A 23,430-nucleotide genomic window follows, 5' to 3' on the forward strand; every position below is an offset into this window, starting at 1 on the left:
ATTCAAGATAAAGAAGAAATCAAGCTTCGTTACTGACTATGAAGCATGCGATCGACATGCAATACAGATGCCACACGATATGCTATAAATCTTTTTTAATGAAAGTACAGACATAACGATAAAAAAAATATTTTTTATGTTAAAAAACTCAACCTAAATATTATAATTTATTTATTTAAAATATAACCCATGTATAACTTGGTCCAATGAATAACCCATGTATAACTTGTTATACCAAATAAAATAAGGATAACAACATGGAAGACAACTCTACTTTGAGGTATTTTAGAAAGAAGTATAGAAAGAAATAAAGACCTTAGTTAAAAAAATAGATTATAGAAGATAAGAATAGAATTGACCATAAAAAAAATAGTGTGAGTACTTTAGAGAACATAAAAAGGTAGCAAAATGATTTTAAGAATTAGTGAATAAATAGTGACCTAAAGTGTGAAAAGAAGAAGAAGAAATAGCAAAGTTGTAAATTGTGTAATAAAAGAGGCAAACTTTAGAAAGAACAGTTACCTCAAGGAGACTGTTGGCAGCTGTCGGTCCAATAGATCCAATAGATTTCTACGAGGTTTGGATTAAGAGTAATAACTCTGATCCATAACTGGAATAATCATTTTTTGCCTCGAAAAGAGAAAGAAAAAAAAGGAAATGAAAATGAGAATATAAAAGTATAACAAAGTAGAACCTAAAAATATATATAGGATTATAAGAATAACTCTAAAGATAATCTACTAAAGGTTTTCAATTCTTATGGAAATAATATTGTCATCTATAGTGATGATTCTTGAATGGTTTTAATCGTGTTTTGATGTAAGACTAGAAGTGATTGCTTATGCATCTAGTCAGCTAAAAATGTATGAATGCAATTATCTGACACACGATTTAGAAACTAGTTGTTGTGGTTTTTGTTTTAAAGATATTGATACACTATTTGTATGATGAAAAGTGTTATATTTATACCGATCATAAAAGTCCCAAAAATCTTTTATCTGAAAAAGAGTTGAATTTAAGACAGCATCGTTAGATAGAGTTTTTGAAAAATTTTGATTGTGTTATTGATTATTACCCTGATAAAGCTAATGTTATAGTTGATGCATTGAGCAGGAAAGCAACAATTGAATTGCGAACAATGTTTGCTCAACTTAGTATCAATGACGATGAAAGCTTATTAGCTGGATTAAAAATCAAATTGGTGATGTTGATCAGATTAAGTCAGTGTAGTTAGAAAATGACAAATTGGTGAGGAAAAGAGAAATGGTTCAGAATGGTATATTAGAAAATTTCAACCTTGATAATTATGGTTGCTTGAGATTTCACAATCGAATTTGCATTCTGGATATTTCTAAATTGAAAAAGTTGATACTTCGCAAAGCTCATAATAGTCATTTTGTTCTGCATCCTAGAGGAACGAAAATGTATTACAGTTTACAAAAATTTTATTGGTGGCCAGGAGTGAAAAGAGATGTGGTCGAATATGTGGATAAATGTTTGACTTATCAATGAGTTAAGGTAGAGCATTAGGTTCCTGCCGGATTACTTCAGTCTATTAACATTCTTGAATGGAAATGGGAAATATTTGTAACAGGACTACCCTTATCAGCAAGTAAAAAGAATGTTATTTGGGTGATTGTTGATAGGCTAACGAAATCAGCTCATTTTGTAGCATTCAGAACTGATTGGTCACTTCAAAAACTTGTTGAAGTTTAAATTCGAGAAATTATGAGGATGTGTGGTATTCTTATATATTGAATGAAAGAAAAATGATAGGGCCAGAATTAATCCAATAAATGGAGGAAATTGTTAAGAAGATTTGAGATAGACTAAAGGCAGCTTCAACAGATAGAAATCTTATACAAATTTAAAACGCCTGGATATTGAGTATCCTATTGGCGACAAAATATTTTTAAAGTATCGTTTTGGAAGAAAATATTGATATTAAGCCGAAAAGAAAAACTGAGTCCTCGTTTTATTAAGCTGTAAAAAAATTATAAGAAGAGTTGGGCTAGTTGCCTATTGCTTTGTATTGCCTCTGAAATTACAAAAGATTCATGATGTTTTTCATGTTTTCATTCTACGGAGATATCGATTAAACCCTTCTCATATTATTTCGACAGAAGATGTTAGCTCGGAAGGTAAAGAAGTTACGGAATAAACAGGTTTCCTTAGTGGAAGTGTTGTGGAAAAGTCATAGTGTAGAAGAAGCAATTTGGAAACTGGAAGAAACTATGAGATCTCAATACCCCCATCTCTTTGCAGGTAAATTTCGACGAAAAAATTTATTAAGGGGGGAGAAATGTAATGACCCAAAATTCACGAGCATAAAAAAAGTGCAATATCAGGCCTCCATCTTAGTGAAATGGGTTCGTAAATAATTATTAGAAATATTTATGAGACTAGTGGTGTGCCTAATTAGGTTCTAATTAGGTGAATTTAGCTTAATTAAGAGTAATTAGGAAAAAGGACTAAAGTGAATAAATGGTAAATTTTGAATTGTAGATTAATAGAAAATAAAAATGACCAAAATGGAAAATATGCCATTTAGCATAAGTTAAGGCGGTTTTGTTTGTTTAATTAATATAAATAAATAAATTAGTTATAAATTTAATTATGTTAAATTATAATAATTATATTATTATATTATATTATATTATATTATATTATATTATATTATATTATATTATATTATGAAATAAATAAAATAAGGACAAGTGGATTGTGATGGTAATATACAATTGTAAAAATATATGCGTGCACAATTGTAATACATATATTTGTTATTAAATAAATATTTATTATTTAATTGATATTAAATTATAAATTAAATTAAATAGTTGACAAATGAAGGGTGATGATAAAACGCATGTGTAATAAATATATGTAAACATTTGTAATATAATTATTTATTTACTTATATTTTAAGCTAAAGATATTTATTATAATAATTATTATTAAATTAATTTATTATAAATATCATATTATGAATTAAATTAAATTAAAGCCAAGTGTATGGTGATAAAAATATACAAATGTAATAATTGTATTTATACATTTGTAATATATTTATTTAGTTACTTTTTAAGTAAATAGATATTTATTATATTATATTATTATTATTAACTAATATATATATATATATATATATATATATATATATAATAAAGTAAATAAAAGAAAAGAAACAAAACAAAGAAGAAAAGAAACAGAGAGCAATTCGAAACACGGGGAAAGGAGAGAAGAAAACAGAAAAAAGGAAAAATTCGGGTTTTGAAGCTTAAAGCTTTAATTGGTAAGTCAATTAAGTCCTTTTTACTTAATTTTGATGTTTTAGAAGCTTTAGAACAAAGTTTTGTTGAAATCAAGTTAAAGTTTTGGAAATTCTTAGTTTTTGAATATAGTTCATGTTGAACAAATTGATAAATTAGGGGTTTAATTGATAGAAATTCTAGTTAGAATTGGTTAAAGGATTAAATTGTAAAGTAAGCTATAAGTTTTGCATAGTAGGGACTAAATTCCAAGAATTTCAAAATTAGGTATTTATGAGGAAATTTAGATAGTTATGTCTAAGTTTGGTTGAAATTTGAGTAGAAATAAAGTATGAATTAAGATACGAAAGTAAGTGAATTTAATTAGGACCAAATTGAATTTAAGGTAGAAATTGATTAGAAATTGAATAGGAAAATTTAAATATTAGACATGAATTAATACTGTATTAATGATTATGAAAATTATCTTAATTTTTCGTAGCTAATATAGCACTCGAGGCATCCACGAAGAAAGGAAAAGAAAAAGTGGACGAGGAGTAGACACGAGAATCACGGTTTGCATTACTATAATTCAAATCTATTTATTATTAATTGTTATATTTTAATTAAAATGTATGGTAAGTAAAATTAGGTAAGCAATTGAAATGATAATATTGATTTGAATGAAATTGATTCAAAAATGTTTATGGCTATTGAAATTGAATGTGAACAAATTGGAAACTAAAAGTGATTTGAACTATGTAATTGAATTATGAATTATGTGAATATTTGAAAGTATATTTATTGGAAACTAAAAGTGATTTGAATTGAATCAAATTGAATTGAATGAAGAAAATATGTGAGTATTTGAAATGTATATTGATTGAAAAGTAATTAGTGATTTGAAATTGATTGGAAAATGAATTAAAAATATGAATTGAATAAAAGTGAATTAAATTATGAATATGTGTGAATATGTGAACTGTGTATTGATTGAAAAGTGGTTTGAACTGAATCGATGTATGATTATATGTGAATATCTGAAATATGTATTGGTATTGAATTGTATATTGATTAGAAAGTGGAAAGTGGAAAGTGGAAAATGAATTTGAATTGAATTGTCATTGAATTGAAAGTGAATTTGAAATAGAAAAATGATTTGAATACCCTATTAACTAGTCGGGCTGAGTCGGATATAATTAGCATGTCATAAGATTAGAAGAGTACGGGATTTATCGGCTTTGCCGATCAGGCACCTTGTGTGTCATTTCAGGCACTTTATGTGTCGTATACTGCTTCTAATATATTGATCAGGTACTGAGCACCGTTTTAGGCACAATGTGCCGTACTGGTGTTTTGGTTGGAATCAGTGTATTCGCCAAGGTTCGAGTTTGTTAATAGGGTGAATAACTGAAATGAGAAAATTAAATAAATTTGATTAATCGTACTATTGAAAATACGAGAAAAAATTTATGAGTTGAATTGTGAATTGAATTGAGACATGAGATTTGAAGCATGAACTTAAGGTTCATGAATTTGTTAAAATATCGAAATAAGAAGTGAAAATAGAATGAATTGGAAATAATGAAATAGTGTATGAGTTAATTGAATATAATCATATGAATTAATTATAATTATTTTTATTGAAAATGTTGGTTTAAATAATTATTGAAAGACTAATGTTGTAAGGTTTTAGATATGAAATAGAATAAGTTATTGAATTGAGATATAGAAATGAAATATATGAAATAATGATTTTATGAAATGGTTATTGATGAAATGCATGAAATGAATATTGATATAGTAAGAAGATGTATAAATTAAGATGAAGAAAAGCTATTTAAGATACATATTACTAAGAAAATTTAAAGTTTTAAATGCATGAATGATTTATTAAAAGTAAAATAGTGGTAAGATTAATTGTGCATATTTATTGTTTTTACTTTAAGTATTTGAATTATAGTAATACTACTGGGTGTATACTTAGCGTGTGATTTGTTTCCGTGCGCAGATTAGGTACAAAAATTTTTGAAGAGTTGAATTTGAGATTGCAAGCCTTCATCTCATCACATCTTCAAGCAGCACCAGGGTATGTTTTAAAATTTTGAATAGAATGGCATGTACTTTAGAAAAATATTAAGTATGTTCCAAGTGTCTGTTTTTATGTTCAAATATATTAGTAATTAGCCAAGAATTACTTTGGCATCAAATGTAATATTCCTATATCAGGTTTCTTGAGTCGAACATGGTATAATGGGGGTTACATTTTGTATTTGGATTGTAATAGAAAATTCAAATGAAGCTTGGGAACTTCTTCCATCAACAAGTCTCCTTCCACATCAATGCGTTGAAAGCCTTCTGATGATGTTGGACGATGGTGGAGGCGGCGAAACTAGTGGTCGTCGATTTGGTATGTTCGGAGAGAAAGTGAGAGTTTAGAGAAAAAACGTGAAAAAGAAATAATTTTAAAAAAATAAAAAGAAAGAGAAAGCAAGAGGAAAATGTGAAAAAAAAAAGTAAATAAATTAATTTCGAAAAAAAAATATTTTTTTAGACTTATTGCTAAAACGCCATTGAGTTCTTAGTCAATAAGTCAACACTACAAGAAAATAGGGCTTGCAAAAATTGTAAAACACAGAGCAATAGACGCCGCTAAAAACTGAGCAATAGCGGCTTTTTTGTTAAAACGCCGCTAAAAACAGAGCATTAGCGGCGCTTTTTGTAAAACGCCGTTAAAAAATAGAGCATTAGCGGCGCTTTTGGTAAAACGCCTCTAAAAAACAGAGCATTAGCGGCGCTTTTGGTAAAACGCCGCTAAACACCAGAGCATTAGCGGCGCTTTTAGTAAAACGCCACTAAAAGTCATATAACTCCTAAAATCTTAAACCCCAAAAAAAACATAAAACATTAATCTATAACCCCTAAAATAGTAAACTCCTAAACCCTAACAAGCCCTAAACACTAAACTATAACCCCTAAAACCCTAAACGCCGCAATTGGTGCATTTTCAGTGGCGCTAGGTTATAAACACTGCTAATGTTAAATTATTTTGTTCAAAACTTAAATGGTTTAGTTGTCTTATTTTTACCCACACGATACACTTAACATTTTCCCGTTTTTCCCCGTTTTATTTCCCCTTCTTCCTCATCCTAAATCCCTAAAGTATTATCACCCATTCCCAAATTCGACATCCTAAATCCCTAACAATTTAATAATAATATTAAAGTAATTTTAACAATTACATTTAAATTCAGAAATTTGAAACATAGAGGAATTAAATTCTTAAGAATAGAAATATAATGACTAAATTTTAATTTTACTGAAAAGTACAAATACTTATCTCATATTTTTAGCTTTTACAGATTAAGTGGTTTAGTATTCAATTTGTTAAAGTATGTTAAGAGAATTATTTTTTCTTTTTAAGATTTAACACTCCTATGCTAAAAGATATTATTTAACTCATATATTTATTAAAAGTTTATATAAAAATTAATTGTTATTTTGGTTATAATCATAAAGTTAATTGTTTTTCAATTTTTATTATATATATATATAAATATAAAATACATTCTTAGAACTTAATTTATATGTGAGAGGGTAAATTAATAATTTCACAACTAAATTAATATACTTGATTAACCCTTAACACAACTTAATAAAAAAATAACTATAATTATAAAATTTTCTTTCCATTTATATGATTCAACTAAAAATATTTTAATATTTAATTTATATAGACAAAAATTATTGCACTCAAATTGATATAAATTATAAAATTACAATTAATTTTATTTAAAACTCGATTCAAACAATAGATGTTTTGAATTAAGTAAAGCAAAATAATCATTTTAGAATATGGCACACTCATTGAATTTTATGTAACAAAATTAATAAAATTTGATGTAATAACCAAGATGCCATTATATAAAAATCCAAACAACTAATGCGACTATACTTAAAAGAATAATGCTTGTATTGTTGTGTCATTTTGTATTTTTTAATTGATCGATTCCATTTTATTTCTCTTAAAGTTTCCTTTTGTATTTTATATGTTAATTTAAAATTATAAAAATCTTTAAAAATTTAAAATTTTAAAATAAAAATTTTAAAATAAAAATAAAAGACTTAAAATTTGATATTTAATATTTAATATTTTAGTCCATATTGCGTTAAAAGTTTAATATTCAAAATTAAAAAAAATTTAAAAAATGACAATCTCAAAGACAAAAATTTTGAAAGAAAAATAGAAAAATATGTTAAAAATATAAAAACTTAAAATTATACAATAGTGGCACTTTTAGGTAAAATGTCACAAAAAATTGAGCTATAATGGCGTTTTTATAAAAAATACCGTAAAAAGTTGAACTATAATGGCGTTTTTAGTGGAAACGCCGCAGAAAGGGAAAGTCAAAATCCCCAAATTTTTTTTACCCGCTCATTACTCCCTCTTTTTCTCATCTCCGTCGCGCCCTAAATCCCCCAAATAACTCTCAAAATTTGCCCCCAAATTTCCCATTTCCAGCAACACAAGTCAATACACCTACACCAATCACACTTCTTCTTCCATTTCATTTCTTCAAAGGTAGTAGTAGAAATGGGAGTTCTAGGAAATCTGGTCGATTTGAGATTTTTCTTTCTTTTTTGTCTCTGGGATTTGAGAGTTGTGAAGGTTAAGAAGGTCTTGAGTGATGGTATTACTAGAGAAGTTAGGTAGATTTAAACAGCAGCAGGAGAAGTGTCAGTCGATGCTCTCCAACATTGCAGCAAAATTAGCATCTTCTAGTTCCACTCCAAAACCTGCACCTGCGGCCACCTCCCCCTTTTCCTTGTTGTCTGCCTGCAAAATCATGGTATCTGATTTCTTTAACTTACAAACTTTATCTTCCGTGTTGCTTGAATATCTCAAGTTTGAATCTATAAGTTATAGACCTATAATAGCATCTGTATTGGACGAATGACCCAAAGCAGTTGAGGGATCTCTTCTAAAAATCAGTATAATCTATTTTGTTGTGAAAATATGAGACTCGTTCCTAGCGTACATGTACTTTTTCCGTGGTTTTTCATTATTTCACATTCTATTGTGTTTTTGGCATTCAATTTTAGTAATTTTTATTGTTTGTTTGAGGGAAAGAGCTTGATCAATTGTAAAGTACTGGATTTATGACTTCTGGATTTGATGTTACCCTACTTCTTTCATGGGAAATGCTATGGGGTTTCTCATTATAAACTATTTTATTTGCTATTAGTGCCTTAAGTTCAAGACAGATCAAGCACAGGAGGCCAAGAAGATGGAGAAACTGAACAATATATTCTTTACCTTGATGGCTCGGGGACCTGATGGTATTGTTCTTCATTACTTCGTTTAAAAATGACTGATCTTTCTCAAATTTGTAGGCAAAAAAAAAAAAGCAACTAAATACATGTTACTTTGTTGACATAGAACGAAAAACCTTTAAGAACTTAATTGGAAAAGATTCCAAAACTTGTCCGTGGTCCAATGGAGTTCATTTATGAACAATATTTTCCAACATTTTCGTTTATTTATGTTTGGTTTTGTATGTGGAATTTCTAATAATTATCATTTTTCATTGTGATGCAGTGGAAATGTCAGAAATTACAGGGAAAGAACAGATCGAAGCCCAACCAGCAAAGAAGGGAAGAGGAAGAAAACAGTAGCTGGATTTTCTGCTTAACACATTGGGTTCTTAAACAAATACTATAGGACCCTCTGAATTTTAGAGAGAAATCGTGACTTTTTATGAATTGAAAATGCTGAGATTGTCAAAATTTTCCTGGAAAATTTATCATGTTTTCTAGATTCCATTGAATGAAGAGATTCACTTTCTGTAGATCATGATACAATTTTATCATTTTCTCTCCCTTTTGGGTGGATATTGAAGCTCTACACTCACCACTAACCAAAGAAAAAAAATCTTTTACAAGGGTTGTGGACCATCTGTGTTTTTACTTCTCCAGGATGCTGAATAGCCATGATTATTGAAATTTTTACAGGATTGTTCACCTGAATCTTTTGATATCATGCAATGCTACAAAGTTCAACCCTCTTCACCCAATAAACCTGCAAAAGAGGTAAAATCTATTTCTCTTTTCAGTATTTGGGCCAATAACTGTATTTGAGTGTACTCGAGTGTGAATGTCTAGTCAATTTGTTGGCAGCTTTGGTGTTTTTTATTCCTCAGCCAAACTCTTGAGTTTAGGCTGATAAAAGAAAGAAACTATTTTAAAACGTCATGTCTTAATAATTATGGGTCTACTTTGGTTGATTGATGGTGTAAAGATCGAGGCATAAGTGTGACAGCCTCCACTAAACTCCTGAGGTTTGTAGTTGGTTTTTAACTATGAAAACACTAGTTTGGTTTCTACATGTTTGGATACGAGGAATGTTTTTCTTTTAAATACTGAAAAAGATAATTGACACAAAAATTAAATAAGAAAGTAGTATTTTTAATTAACCTTTTTAATAATAACTCCGGTGACTTAAAAAGTTACACTAGATATTAATTCCCTAAAGTATGTAGTACATGTCCCCGTGCAGCGCTTTTTCTTTTTTAGCTTAGAAAAATGAAATAAACTGATAATTTTTCCAACTAATAAAAGAAATGTGTAAATTACATTGATAGGCACTTAACTAGTGGTAGTTTTAAAATGGTACAATAGCTTATTTAACTCTTAATGACTACATATTTTTTTTCAATTTGGTCATGTTGTAAAGAAATTAATCCTCATTTTCTTCAAATTAATGCAATTTGGTTTTGATTTTAATAAAATTATATTTTTTAGTTGGGTGATCATTTTAAAATTTTCATAATTGGATGATAAAAGATAAAATTGATAATTGTTAGTTGACCACCATTGTAGTTTTCCTAATTTTACGATATGGAAATATTAGTTTAAAATATTATGTGATATTTTGAAGTGAGGTAGTATATTCAATTAGATCATTGTAGTTTAACTTGAACTTTTGTGCTAAATATTAAATGCAATATGGAGTTAAGCTAAAATGGTTCCATTGGATATGTCATATCATATCTTAAATTAATATCAAATAAGTTGATTTTCAAATTCTATTATCGAGACACTATATTTGTTAATTTAGTCTCTACTTTAATTTAGTCATTTTAGTTTTTATACTTTTGGAATTTGAAAATTTTAGTCTTTAAGTTCTGTTATTTTTAAGATTTAATGTGTTATTGTCACATGTGTAATGGTCTGTTTGTTATTTTTACATATTACTCGCAAAAAACTTATACATTGAATATAAATTCATAGTATGTAATGTTCTTATTCACTGCTTCTTTACAATCATTTCTATTTCTTTAAGTTTTTTCAGATACCATGATTCAACGCTAGTCTTTTAGGGTAAAACGTTGCTTTTTATTGGTGAAAATGGTCTTACTTAGTGCTTGAAATCCTTTTTTGGGGGTTTTTTTTGACAAATATAGATTGACCATTACATGCTTTCACCTCTGCTTCAAAACTTTGACTTGCCAGTTTCATTTGTGTTGAACACAGATGATTATTAAAACTTGGTTATAGATGGTTAATTTTTTCACCGAAACCTCTCATTTTTGTTGCTCTTCTTGCGGCATGCTAATGAGAGCATTGTTGATCCTCCACTTTATGTTCTTACCACTCAAACACTAACAAGGTTAGCTTAATGCCATCTTTTCATCCACCCTCAGTCAATTATTCCCTCTTAACTCTCTAAACTTGCTGTCAAGGAACAACCTAAATGATTGAGAAACCATCCTATTTTAGAAATGTAGTCATTGTCAATGCTAAAGCTATCTAGTAATATCATAATCCTTTATTACATTGGCATTATTTTTGAATTTAGCATCTTCAGAAATTCTTGGTTGACATATATATTTTTATTTGAACGTGCAGGAGATCCAGATTAGGAAGTTGGAACTTTTGGCATTGAGTATTTTTTATTTATGCGTACATAAATATTGTTATATATAATATAATTCTTATTTTTTAGAATTTTAATAGATTTAGTTATGTTTTCAAATTAAAATGTTATTTAACATTTTAATTTTAATATTATAATTTAGTTATATTAATAAAATATTACTTGTATTTTATAGCTTATCATGTTTGAGCAACATTGCAATATTGAAAATCTTGGTCGAGTTAACAAAGTTAAGGTCAAAAGGCAAATCACAGTAAAGAGTTTGCAATTAGAACCACTTTGTAATCAGGTTGCTGAATTTCTCCTTTTTCTATATTTTGTTCACTGAGGGTATATTTTGTTTTTCTTTTCTTTCTAATGAGTTGGCTAATTTCATAATCTACAGAGCATGGAGAAGTTCTTCAAGTTCTCCACTATGAAGTTGGACAGAAATATGAACCACACCATGATTACTTCTGCTTATCGTTTCTGCTCTTACAGAGGACACAAAAGCTCTCAATTAGCTTGTATGTCAATTTATTTTATTTTTTCTCCTTTTTGCTTATATGCATAAATACTTATTTTTTGCCCAAGCTAGTTAGAGTCTAAAGTTAATTGCAAAACTTTGATAAACTTTTTAGTGTTTTGTTTTAGTCTCTGATCTTGTATTTGATGGCATGGCGAACACACTTATCCGGGATGGGAAGGAGATGGCATCGATGCTTTATACTTATCGCAATTGTGTCAAAGCACTTCCTCCGTATTTTAGCCTTAGTTGATTTTAATTTATACATATTTTTAAGGTAAACAATGTTCTAATATAATCTGCTAATTTTAGTGTAAAGCAATGTTCTTTTTATGTGGTGTAGGGGTATGTTGGAATTCACAGTTTGGGATTGAAATTTTCTCTTTGAAATCGAGTCGCTTGATCTATTGTGGATTCTGGTTTTGAACATCCTTTCGAATTAAGGCAAAGTTTTAAACTCATGTCTAATGTTAACATTCGTGAATTCCATGAATTAAGTCATTTTGTTTTACTTGCTTTTAGTGACTTATAATGGTGGGCAGTATACAAGTTTGGTGCTTTATTATTTTGATTCTATATTTATATTTAATCTAATTTTTATTATTTATTTTAGTTTTGATTCTATATTTTTATTTTTATTTTAATTTGATTAATGAATTTTAATAGAAAATTTTATATTTAAATCATGGACATTATTCTTCTCAATATTTTGATAACAATTTTAATTTTTTTACATTTTCATGATCTTTTTAATATATATTTTTTTAATTTCATGACCTTTAGCGGCGTTGTAGGAAAAGCGCGCTAAAGGCCATGACCTTAGCGGCGCCATCTACAGCGGCGTTTTTTGCGGCGCTTGTAAAAACGCCGCAAATAGTTTTAGTGGCATTTAAAAGCGTCGCTAAAGGCCTAAAAAAATGCCGCTAAAAGTCAGTTTTGCTGTAGTGCAACCATAAGCCACGTGGCACTATTTTATTAATTAATGTGTCATGTCATAAATTTTTTAAATCGCGTTAAAGTTGGGTATCATTTTTATAAAATAAATTAAACTTCAAGTATCAAATTAGACATTTTAAAAATAGAGGTACCATATTAGAACAAACCCTAAAGTACAAAGATCATTCATGCCTTTATCCCAATAAAATAACTGGATGGTCCAAACCAAATTAACTAAAAAGACCCTCCCATCTTTTAATGAAAATGAGGCGTTTTATAACCCCCGACCCTAGCACATTTTCTTCTATGCAACCATTTAATTTTTTCCATTTCTGAAATTGCAACTTCATTATTCTCATCTTCATCATTTGGTTGTTTCTTCTCTTCTCATCTTCATCAGTTTGTTTGTTCTCCATTTGTTTGCTAGTCATCTGTGCCTTCCCATGTCCGTTTTCTAACATTGGTATCTTGATCGTGTCCAATATCTCTCTCTTGATGTATTATGACGTGTCTCGTACATATCTAGGCATATCTATGGCATGTACGTGTTGGACACCCATACGAAACCGATATGACGAATAGAATGTCCATTTTGCATAAAAGATTGAACGTCCATGTATTCGTCAATCTCCCTAGATAAACTTGTGGATTCTCTTGAATTCTCTTTAACAACTCGAATTGTGCCTGCATTACCAACAAGTCTATTATTAGCGCCAGTAGTTATCATAAGGGGGTTCACACCACTTTCTTGATCCCCTGCAAGTTTAGAGGACTACAGACGAGGCTTTAATTTACAAAAGGTATAAAAATAATTTTTAGATTCTTCTTTCTTTCCTAAGAGTATAAGCCCTAAACAATCAGTGCTTCATGTGGCCATGCGAATTGCACAGGCAACAGAGTCACGATATTCACACCATTGTTATCATCAATTGGCTGCCATCTATTAGGGCTCTAATTTACGAGATAGTACTGAAACACGTTTCTAATAGTTAGAACCTTAAAGAAGCCTATAATATTAAGCCCACCCTACTTCAAATATAATATCTTATTTCCAGAAGCACATATTCAGAAGCTTATAATATTAAGCCTAGAATAGAGTACGTATTGGCATGCATGGTGACCTACCTACGACATCTCATTCATGAACAGTAATCATATCATATAAATAAAGAATCTAACCCTTTTTAAAGGGAGACATACAAAAACATTCAACAATACACATATAATTATATTTATCCAATATAAAAGTAATTGATGTGTTTATTTCTTTAAATGTGTATGATTGAATCAAAATTAAAGTTTCATGTATACATTTGAACCACAATCAAAGTTTTATGCATATAATTGTACCAAATCAAAAGTCATGTATAAATTTACATATTAAATCAAAGTTCAAGTGTAATTTGAAGATTTACCCATATTTTATTTGATTTTAATGAGTTCCATATTAGAATATATATATATATATATATAATCATATCCACGTCATATTTCTAACAAGCATGAAACTTTATCTACGAAGCTTTCTAATGCTATTTCTTTAGGGTTTATATTTTGTATTTGATAATATAAACGTAAAAGAAAAAAGAAAAAAAGGAAAACCCCATGCTTTCCACGTGATATTATGGTATGCCATCTTTGTTCCAAGTCAAAGTTCAGTTTTGTCATTTCCATTCTTAGACGGTTTCAAATTCAAACTTGAAGTTTAGGTCTAAGTTCCATGTTTCTATTTATGTTCCAAATTTCATGTTTCAAGTTTCAGTCCTTGTTTTTGGTTGATGTACGTTATGGTTGAAAAAAACCAATCCCATTTTGGTCCATTCAATTACTCTAATAAAACTATAAATTTATTTGATTTCTCAAAGCGATAAAAATTAATTAAAGATAAACATCAATTTTAGAATTTTTTAATTTTAAACATTAAATGATAAGATTTTAATTTTAATTAATTCAATACTAAATTTTTTCTATTTTTTAAATATTAATTTTGTTATAAGTTATTATTATTGTTATTATTTATATAATGTCTATAATTACTCATAATCTATTTTCAACCTTTAAATAAAAGAATAATGCGCTTCAATATATTAAAATTTATATCTTTCTATACTGATAATAATATCAATACTAAAAATATAAATACCTAATAACGGGTCCAAGCTTGAAGATGTAAATGTCTTTTAACTAAAATACTTAAGCCTCAACCGTAAACAAATATAGATGGTAATAATGCCGACATTTAGACGTGGCAGTCAAAAGATTTATCATATGTAAGATTCCAATTAAACCAATTAATTTGTGTGAATTTGTTAAACGTTTCTCTCATTTCTTAAATGAAATGGAATGCAACTTCCAAACAATATCCCTACATCCTCATCACCTTTATCTGAAGAATCATTGAAATATTTTAGGCCATTCAATTTAAAGTTGCGTTATTCCCTTTTAGATGATTTACTCGAGATATTGATAATCAAGTCGGGTTGAATTTATGCATAATATTAATATAATTTATATTTATTTAAGGTTGGTTCAATCTAAAATATGGGTTTAAATTTTTGTCTAAACTCATCTAAATTTATAAATAGTTAACTCAAGTCTATTTTAAATCGATCATATTATTTTTTTAAAAAAAATTAAAATATAGATTTATGTTATTTAATAATTAATTATTTTATATATTTTATTTATTAAAATTTTATATATAGTCACTTACTAATTTTAATATTTACATCATAATAATATAGTTTTATATATTACTAAATATTTAATTTTATATGTTCTACATTACATAATATATAAAATTACATAACATAAAACATTACTAATTTAAAAAGAATTAGATGAAGCTCAAGAGTTAAATGTTTTAATTTTTTGTTCAAATTTATTTTTCAAGTTTAAAATGAAAAATTTATTTAAGAATACGCTTGGCCTCGGGAAAGTTGAAGCAGAGTTGTAGAGGGTAAAAAATCGTTTATAGTTTTTTGAATTATTGTCCCAACGAAAGATGAATAGAAGAGTGAATTTTTAGAAATTACAGAAAAGAATAAGAGAATATTATGCAAAGCTAAATAAATAAATAAAGCAATGAGAATACATGAACAATGAAAACTCAGATATCCATCCATCCATCCAAAGTTGAGAGAATATGCTACGCGGAGAATCGCCTTGTTAGCATAAATTCAATAGCCATTGGTATTTAAATTTATACCGTCAAATCATTCATAATTTTTATCCTCCTATGAATTCAACCACCTATCACATCTCGGTTTTAGATTTACATGCATGCGCCCCTCTTTATTAATTAACCTCAAAATTACTTTCTTTTCTTTTTTTTCACTAACTTGTGGTTACAATTTTGTGAGGAATTCATTTACATCTATTTATATCGTTTTATATTTTTGTATTATTAATATTTTAATAATTTAATAGTTATATTTCACATTTTATTTATATAAATTATGCATGTTAAATATGATGTAAATTAATAATTTTAATTATTTATTTTATATTAAGAACTTTCAACCATTCAATAAATAATAATAATATATATTATTTTAGATCAATATAAGATAAAAATAGGATAATCCCTTTTAATTTTATTGATGAACCTTAAGAGTATAAAACAATAATCATATAGGAATAGAAAAGATATATAATATATTTTTAAATAAACGCTTAAAAATATCTCATAATAATATCCTAACAATATTAGATTGATTTAAAAATTTACATGTATGAAAAATACAATTATATCAATAAATTTAACGTCATATAAAAATATATAAAATGATATAATTTTGTATTGATATAAATAAATCTCTAGTAAAAAATCAAAAGATTGATAAACTTGAAATAATATAAAATATATATTAATACCCATACAAAAACAAAAAGGGTATAGACATTAAAAAATAAAAGAGTATGAAAGGGGGGACCATAACACCAAAAACCAATTAACTTTTAATTCCAAATCTCTTGTTTTGGACCTTCCTCGATTTTCTTTTATAAGAAGCATACAAAAGCCCACTAATTTTGCATTCAACTTATCCCGCGTTCTCTCTATTTGCCGGAATACAAAACCCTATCTTCTTCTTCCTCTTCACTTCACCACATACCCTCTCTTCCCTTATCCCTTTCCCTATCCCTTTCATCGCCATTACGCTGTTAATCCCCATCCCAATATCTGGGTTTCTGAAGGAACCCCTGAAGGAGAACGGAATAATAATAAGAAACCCCACTCTTTTTCTTGCCCCCTTTCTGACTGATTCAATTTTAGCCTTTCGTTTCTTTTGATTCAAATTATCATCTCTTTTTTATTTTTCTTTTTTTTTTTAAAAAAATTTGAACCTATTATTCTTTATTAACCCTCAAAAGATGGCGATTGCTTGGTCTGAAACCGCTGCTTCAATGGAGGCTTTATCTTTGTCTCCTCCTATGTCCCCACCCGTCATCCTAACCCAAGACGAATTGAAAAAAATCGCCGCTTACAAAGCCGTTGAGTTCGTTGAGTCGGGTATGGTTTTGGGTCTGGGTACGGGTTCGACTGCCAAACACGCCGTGGATCGAATCGGGGAGTTGCTCCGGCAAGGCAAGCTCAGCAACATCGTCGGAATTCCCACATCGAAGAAAACGCAGGAACAAGCTGTTTCTTTGGGTATCCCACTTTCAGATCTCGACAACTATCCCACCATTGATTTAGCCATCGACGGGGCGGATGAAGTGGACCCGCATCTCAATCTGGTGAAAGGGAGAGGTGGGTCGCTTTTAAGAGAGAAAATGGTGGAAGGAGCATGCAAGAAATTTGTTTGTATTGTTGACGAATCCAAATTGGTTAAACATTTGGGAGGGAGCGGTTTGGCTTTGCCGGTTGAAATCGTTCCCTTTTGCTGGAAATTTACTGCAAATAAGCTCCAAAAGTTGTTCCAAGGGTCGGATTGCGTGGCCAAGCTGAGGAATGATGGTGAAGGGAAGCCATTTGTGACAGATAACGGGAATTACATCGTGGATTTGTATTTGAAGAAAGAAATGGGGGATTTGCAGGTTGCAAGCGATGCTATTTTGAGGATTGCGGGTGTGGTTGAACATGGGATGTTTCTTGATATGGCCACCACTGTTATTGTTGCAGGTGAGCTTGGAATTACTATCAAGGATAAGTAGAACTATTGGGGGCGGGGGGCAATTATTCTAACCCTTTTTCGTATTTACTGAATTACAACTATTGCTTTCAGATTTACCTTTTGGCATCTATATTGATTGATGATGGGAAGAGAGGTCTTCACTAGTAAGTTTGTTGAGGCAATTAATTATAATTGTAAGGGAAGATTGGGTTTAGGAATGTTAGGATTGTGACAGCAATTGAGCTATCAATTGTTATGATAATTTTAATCTTACAATCAATAGTTTTTCCAAATAAAAAAAAAAAATAGTCCAATTCAACTCATTTGATAAAACTTCAAAGTCATGCTGAAATGGTGATAAGCAACTCATGTTTAACAGGTTTTTTATGCTTATTTATTATCTAGTGTTGAATGTGTGGTTGCGTGGGCGTCTAACTCTGGTATACTTGCATCGACTTTTTGACTTGATCAAAGCCTAATCGTGTTTGAAGACCAAAACCAAACCTACGACTGAAAAGTGATTTATGTACATAGAAATATTGGAATGAATTGGATTTTGGCATCCATTTCAGCAGCTAAAATCTCCATTATGTGTCTGTGAAGAAAGAGGGATGATCATATTACATTAATGCGCACAACCTAGAATTGCAACAACAAATACAATAGACCTATTTGGTACTATTTAATAATTAAAATATTGTCAAATTATCATTAATATCAAAGTAATATAAATGTGAAGAATAAAATGTATTTTTAATATTAAATGAAAAACAAAAATTTTAGATTATAATCATGAATTAATAAATTAATCTTGAATAATTAAAACAATAAAGAAAGAAAACAGGCAAGGTTACCGAAATACAACCCCTACTATCCTGGCCATATAAAGTGATTTTCTCCCCTTATAAGAGGCTCAAGCCATTTTGATACTCTCTCTCTACTCCATGCTGCTAACCTTGTGCTGTTGGTCGGTCCTTGTATCTATTTTGTGAGCATTCCAGGGGCTTCTAAACCGTTTAACTTTAAATAACCTACAAATAATTTTGTAATTGCTCCAGATTTCTGCAAGTAGCAGGACCTTGTTAACAAAAACAACTTGACTACTCTATGATTTTCCCCACTAAAAAACTTTTGTAAAATTAGGATGGATTGACTCCCTAAGCTTTTAATGCTAAAAATAAACTCCCTTTCCAGTCTTCCAGGAAACCATGCCACCATAGTGGGCTCTTCCATAAATTTGGACTTTCTAACTTTCCATTAATCTTCTTTTTTGTGTGCAGGGGCGGAACTAGGATTTCGTTAGGGACCAAAATAGCTTCTTTTTTTTTTATATTTTGTAATTTATGACAACTAAGAGTAAATTGATTTACTTATTTAATTTTAATTTTAGTCTAATTGTTAATGAAACTTCCTTATTATTATTATTATTATTATTATTATTATTATTATTATTATTATATGTTAGGCAGAGAATGGCAAAGAGAAAAAAAATTCAAATAGTTAAATCCTAATTTATAATTTCTAAATTTTACTCTCCCCTTCTTTTAAGAGTTAATCCTTGCAATTAAAATCAGATTTGGTAAATAATAAAATAAAGAGGAATTGAAAATGTAAAAAACAATTGAAAGTATTTAATTCACCCGAATTTGTTCTTCTTTGTCCTTCTTGGTTTCTTGCGCTTAACTTAAGAGTTTTCTCCGACTCATCTCCTCCGGTCGTTATCTAGAGGAGTATTGGGGATAATAAATTTTTCTTTCATTTTTTATTTAATTGAGTCAACAAATTGAGGGACCACCAAAAGCTTCCTTGTTAGAATAAAAGACACGTACTAGTAGCAAACCAGCAATTAATGTCTCTCTTTTTCATAATTACTTTTTTTTTCTAGTTGTTGGGAGACAAATCTAAAATTATTTAATATTTTCTACAAAAATTTTAAACAATATTTGCAAAAAATATTGATAAGTCCAAGCCATCCTCTAACCCTGTGGTGTTTCGCTCCATGTGTGTTAAAAGGCGATTATAGGTCTTCCTCTTCTCCTTTGCAGAAGACACATGTAGTGTGGCACACTTTTCGCAATTTCCATTTAACTAGGGAAGCAATTTGTCATCCGCTTCCAAATGAACATCGTCATTTTATAAGGTTTGTCAAAAGCTTTGTTGAGATCCTTGATTTGGTTGTACACTATGATTCTCAGCTTGGGTACATAAGGCATTAGCTAATTGAACCCTAACCTTGCTTCAGCTAGTATGTTTCCAGACGAGCTTCTGATAACAAGAAAAGGCCTTATTCACCATTGAAATATTTAAGTATCCCTGTTAAGTTGCCTATTGGCATCTTCTATTTTACAATTTTCCCTATCAAAATTCATAAGGTTTCTAACTGGAATTCCTTGATCACTACTTATGGATGAGACAGTATATAGGAATGTCCCCTTCCAAGATCTTTGCTTTCTTTCCGCTCCAAAACTGCCAATCAAGTCCCTTTTTTCAAAACTTAAACTGGATTCCAAATTGATTCACTTTAAATGGATTTTTTTTTAAAATGAATGCAAGGCGGGATAGATTTTATTTTGATAATAAATATGGAATATAGTTATGATAATTACTTCGCTCCACAAGAAATTATCATTTTACTTTTATTATGTATATAATTATTAAAAATGTAACAATGTGTTATAACAAAACAAAAAATAGTTTTTTTAGTTATATATTTTAAAAATTATGTTTAAATAATTACTTAATTAAGGAAAAATAAAAATATAATAGTTAAAAATAAATTAAAACGGAGCAGGGCTAGATGAATGATAAACGCCAAATTATACATATCTATACCCCAAATACTTAGCATATTTATGGATGTTTATTACTAGATTTGTGGATTTTGGTGCTCTTAATCCGGTTATTTCATGTTTTGTACTCAGGAGAGCACCAAGAGTCGAAAGGAGCCAAAAACGAGCTAAAAAGGGACAAAACGGACCAAATCGAGAAGATGACACGGCCTAAGCCTTGCCACATGGGCATCTCACACGCCCGTGTCCTTCGGGGGTGTCGACCAAGGTTTTCACGATTCATACGGCCTGGCCATTGAGCCCACACGGCCGTGTGCAATTCAACGGATCGAACACGGCCTGGTAATCACGTCACGCGGACGTGGCACACGGGCGTGTCCCTTTTTCAAAGAGTTGTATTTTACACGGAAAATGGTACTTAGGGAGAAAGAAAGCCAATCCAAAGCCTATATAAACACCCTAAGTGTGACCTAGAAGGAGGCCACTCTTTCCAGAACTTTTCTGGAATACAGAACTACACGCCAGGAATTACTTGAAGAAAGCCAGACGATCCATCTCAAAAGCCGGAGCTACTCCAAGACTGAAGATCTCTCTCAGAATTCCTTCAGGAGTTTTAGAGTTTTCTTTATGTTTTGTTACTTTCATACTCTTGAGATGTACTCTTATTTTATGATGAACTAAACCCCTTAGATACCTAAGGGGGATAAAACCTATGATGGATCTTGTTATTATTATCTGAACTGTATGATAAATACTTGATTTGTTCTTAATTATGTGTTCTTAATGCTTGAGTTAATATTCCGGCTATTAATTCATGATTTGATGTGCTTATGCAGAGGAGGAATAGACCCTGCCTAATAGTAGATTTGGCATAATTAAGCGGAGTTGATCGAACGCCTAAAAATAGGGTTACGAGATTTTGCCAGATTAGGGTGAAACCTAATATGGGAGTCCATAGAGTGATTTACTGTTTCCCTAGAGGTTTTAATTAAGAAAGAAATTTCGATTAATTCAACTGAGGGTTAGACGTTATTAGTCTCGAAAGAGATAATAGCATAGGTTAGGGAGTCTCACGAATCAAGTCAAGTGAATAAATCGTTCGGTTCAAAGTCAGATAACAAGTGAAATCTAGGTGGATTCCTCCTTGGGTGTCGTCTTTATCAATTGCTTTTCTTCAAGTCTTTTTCCAAATTTTCTCTTTGCTTTAACTAAATCAGTTAATTAGTTTAAACAATTAGTTAATTAAAACAAACCCTTTTATTCTTAGGCTACATAATAAAAAGATAGTTATTACTAGTACTTTTGGTTCCCTTGGGTATGATATTCCGGTCTTGCCATTACTATACTATTGTTCGATAGGTTCGCTTGCCTTTTTGTTGTGATAATAGTTAGTCTAGGTTTGATCTTCATTATAAATATTTATTACTTGTTACAAATCACGCGATCAATGAAAATACATGCATCTAAGATTTATGGATAATAATTTTTAAAATTATATAGTGAGGTAAGATAAGTGACAAAATAAAACGTACCAACCATAAAAGTGGTAATGCATTTCACATCATCTATTTTCGTCCCACTGCATTGCTACGAATAATACGGTATCATAAAGCAATCAACTTGCAATGACTTTGAATGGGTCTCCACACTTTCTACGCCAACAAAATGAATCTTTCTAGTATTCTAAAAACTAAGGCCAGCCTAACTCTTTGGTTTGCATAGAGCTCACAAGACAAAAATCTGTCCATATCGATTTGAGTCTATAATGATTTGAGTTTGAGAAAGTTTGAGCTCACAATAAATCTGAGCTCGAAAAAAATTGAACCTAGAAAAATCCAAGCTTGAGAAAGCCAGAGCTTGTAATATATTCGAGCTCAAGATAAATCGATCCAAAACCCGAATTTATAACTAAGCAACCATAATAGACTTCAATAATTAATATAATTTTATGTTATTACTTAAAATAAAAATAAATGAATTCTTTATTTTTGAAAATGTATTCATAAGCATTGCATATTTATATTAAAATTTTATTAATATGAAAAGCAATTAATAATAATTTTATATGTTAAATTATAAAGTGAAATAATTTTTTAAATTTAATATAAAATATTTTTAATACTATAATTATATATGTATAATAAATATATATAAATAACAATTATTAAAATCTATAAAATTAAACTTTAATGATAATGTAATAATATATTATATAACTATTACTAAAATATTAATACATATATAACTATTATTATATAAATTATAATAAAAGATATATTATTAAATGATATTATCATATTTAACCGTTGATATATATAAACTATTAATATATTATATAATATGATTTAGCATTATATAATATAATACGAGGACAAACATACGAAAGATATAGAGAATTAGAGCATATTTTAATTAATATAATAATAAATAATAAAATATAATAATTCATATTTCAACCAAGAAAGGTCTCCCGTTTTTCAGTTTCGAGTTTTGAGCTTGTTTGGTCTTATTTGTTTTCTCTCTCGGAAAACAACTCCCAATCCCTTAAAAGGGTACCACCCTGCCCTGAATCTCAATTGACCCAACATCCGCCGCCCACGTGCTACTGAATAGCATGTGATACATTCCATTTAAATATTTTGGCATAGGTTAAATCGATTCGGTTCACGAATCTAATTTCATTAATTCAATTTTTAAATAAACATCTTTTAGAAAAATAAAATGTAATTACACAAAATACAACTCAAGTAACTGCTAACTGAATCTATCATTACAATTAAACCTATTCAAAAGTTAGATTATCGAAGGTTATTTCAAAATTTAAGAAGATTTAAATAAATATATTAAATTCAAGAAATAGATTTAAATAAAAATTATTTAAAATATGAATTGAGTT

At 29.3% G+C, this 23,430-nt stretch overlaps 3 protein-coding genes across 5 annotated transcripts; all 3 read left to right on the forward strand.

Annotated features, from left to right (window-relative positions):
• Positions 1-7,610: 7,610 nt before the first annotated feature.
• On the forward strand, positions 7,611-9,100 carry LOC108477310 (signal recognition particle 9 kDa protein-like). The gene is made up of 3 exons (XM_017779811.2): positions 7,611-8,101; positions 8,498-8,591; positions 8,851-9,100. Exons 1-3 carry the CDS (start codon positions 7,940-7,942, stop codon positions 8,925-8,927), a joined length of 333 nt encoding a protein of 110 aa, XP_017635300.2. The 5' UTR covers positions 7,611-7,939; the 3' UTR covers positions 8,928-9,100.
• A 147-nt stretch (positions 9,101-9,247) lies between these two features.
• LOC128285484 (uncharacterized) lies at positions 9,248-11,945 on the forward strand. Its single transcript, XM_053022963.1, has 5 exons — positions 9,248-9,341; positions 11,160-11,213; positions 11,363-11,476; positions 11,573-11,693; positions 11,821-11,945. The coding sequence occupies exons 1-5, from the start codon at positions 9,291-9,293 to the stop codon at positions 11,943-11,945; spliced, it is 465 nt and encodes a 154-aa protein (XP_052878923.1). The 5' UTR covers positions 9,248-9,290.
• A 4,586-nt stretch (positions 11,946-16,531) lies between these two features.
• LOC108477146 (probable ribose-5-phosphate isomerase 2) lies at positions 16,532-19,271 on the forward strand. Of its 3 annotated transcripts, none has more exons than XM_053023516.1 (2): positions 16,640-17,753; positions 19,026-19,271. In XM_053023516.1, the coding sequence occupies exons 1-2, from the start codon at positions 17,003-17,005 to the stop codon at positions 19,046-19,048; spliced, it is 774 nt and encodes a 257-aa protein (XP_052879476.1). In that variant the 5' UTR covers positions 16,640-17,002; the 3' UTR covers positions 19,049-19,271. The 3 variants fall into 3 exon arrangements, with proteins under 3 accessions (XP_017635094.1, XP_052879476.1, XP_017635095.1); XM_017779606.2 differs by lacking the exon at positions 19,026-19,271 and adding an exon at positions 17,857-18,025 and having other exon boundaries at positions 16,641-17,753; XM_017779605.2 differs by lacking the exon at positions 19,026-19,271 and having other exon boundaries at positions 16,532-18,025.
• Positions 19,272-23,430: the final 4,159 nt, after the last annotated feature.

This window comes from Gossypium arboreum, chromosome 12 (genome assembly GCF_025698485.1).
Source record: "Gossypium arboreum isolate Shixiya-1 chromosome 12, ASM2569848v2, whole genome shotgun sequence".
Classification (NCBI taxonomy): Eukaryota; Viridiplantae; Streptophyta; class Magnoliopsida; order Malvales; family Malvaceae; genus Gossypium; species Gossypium arboreum.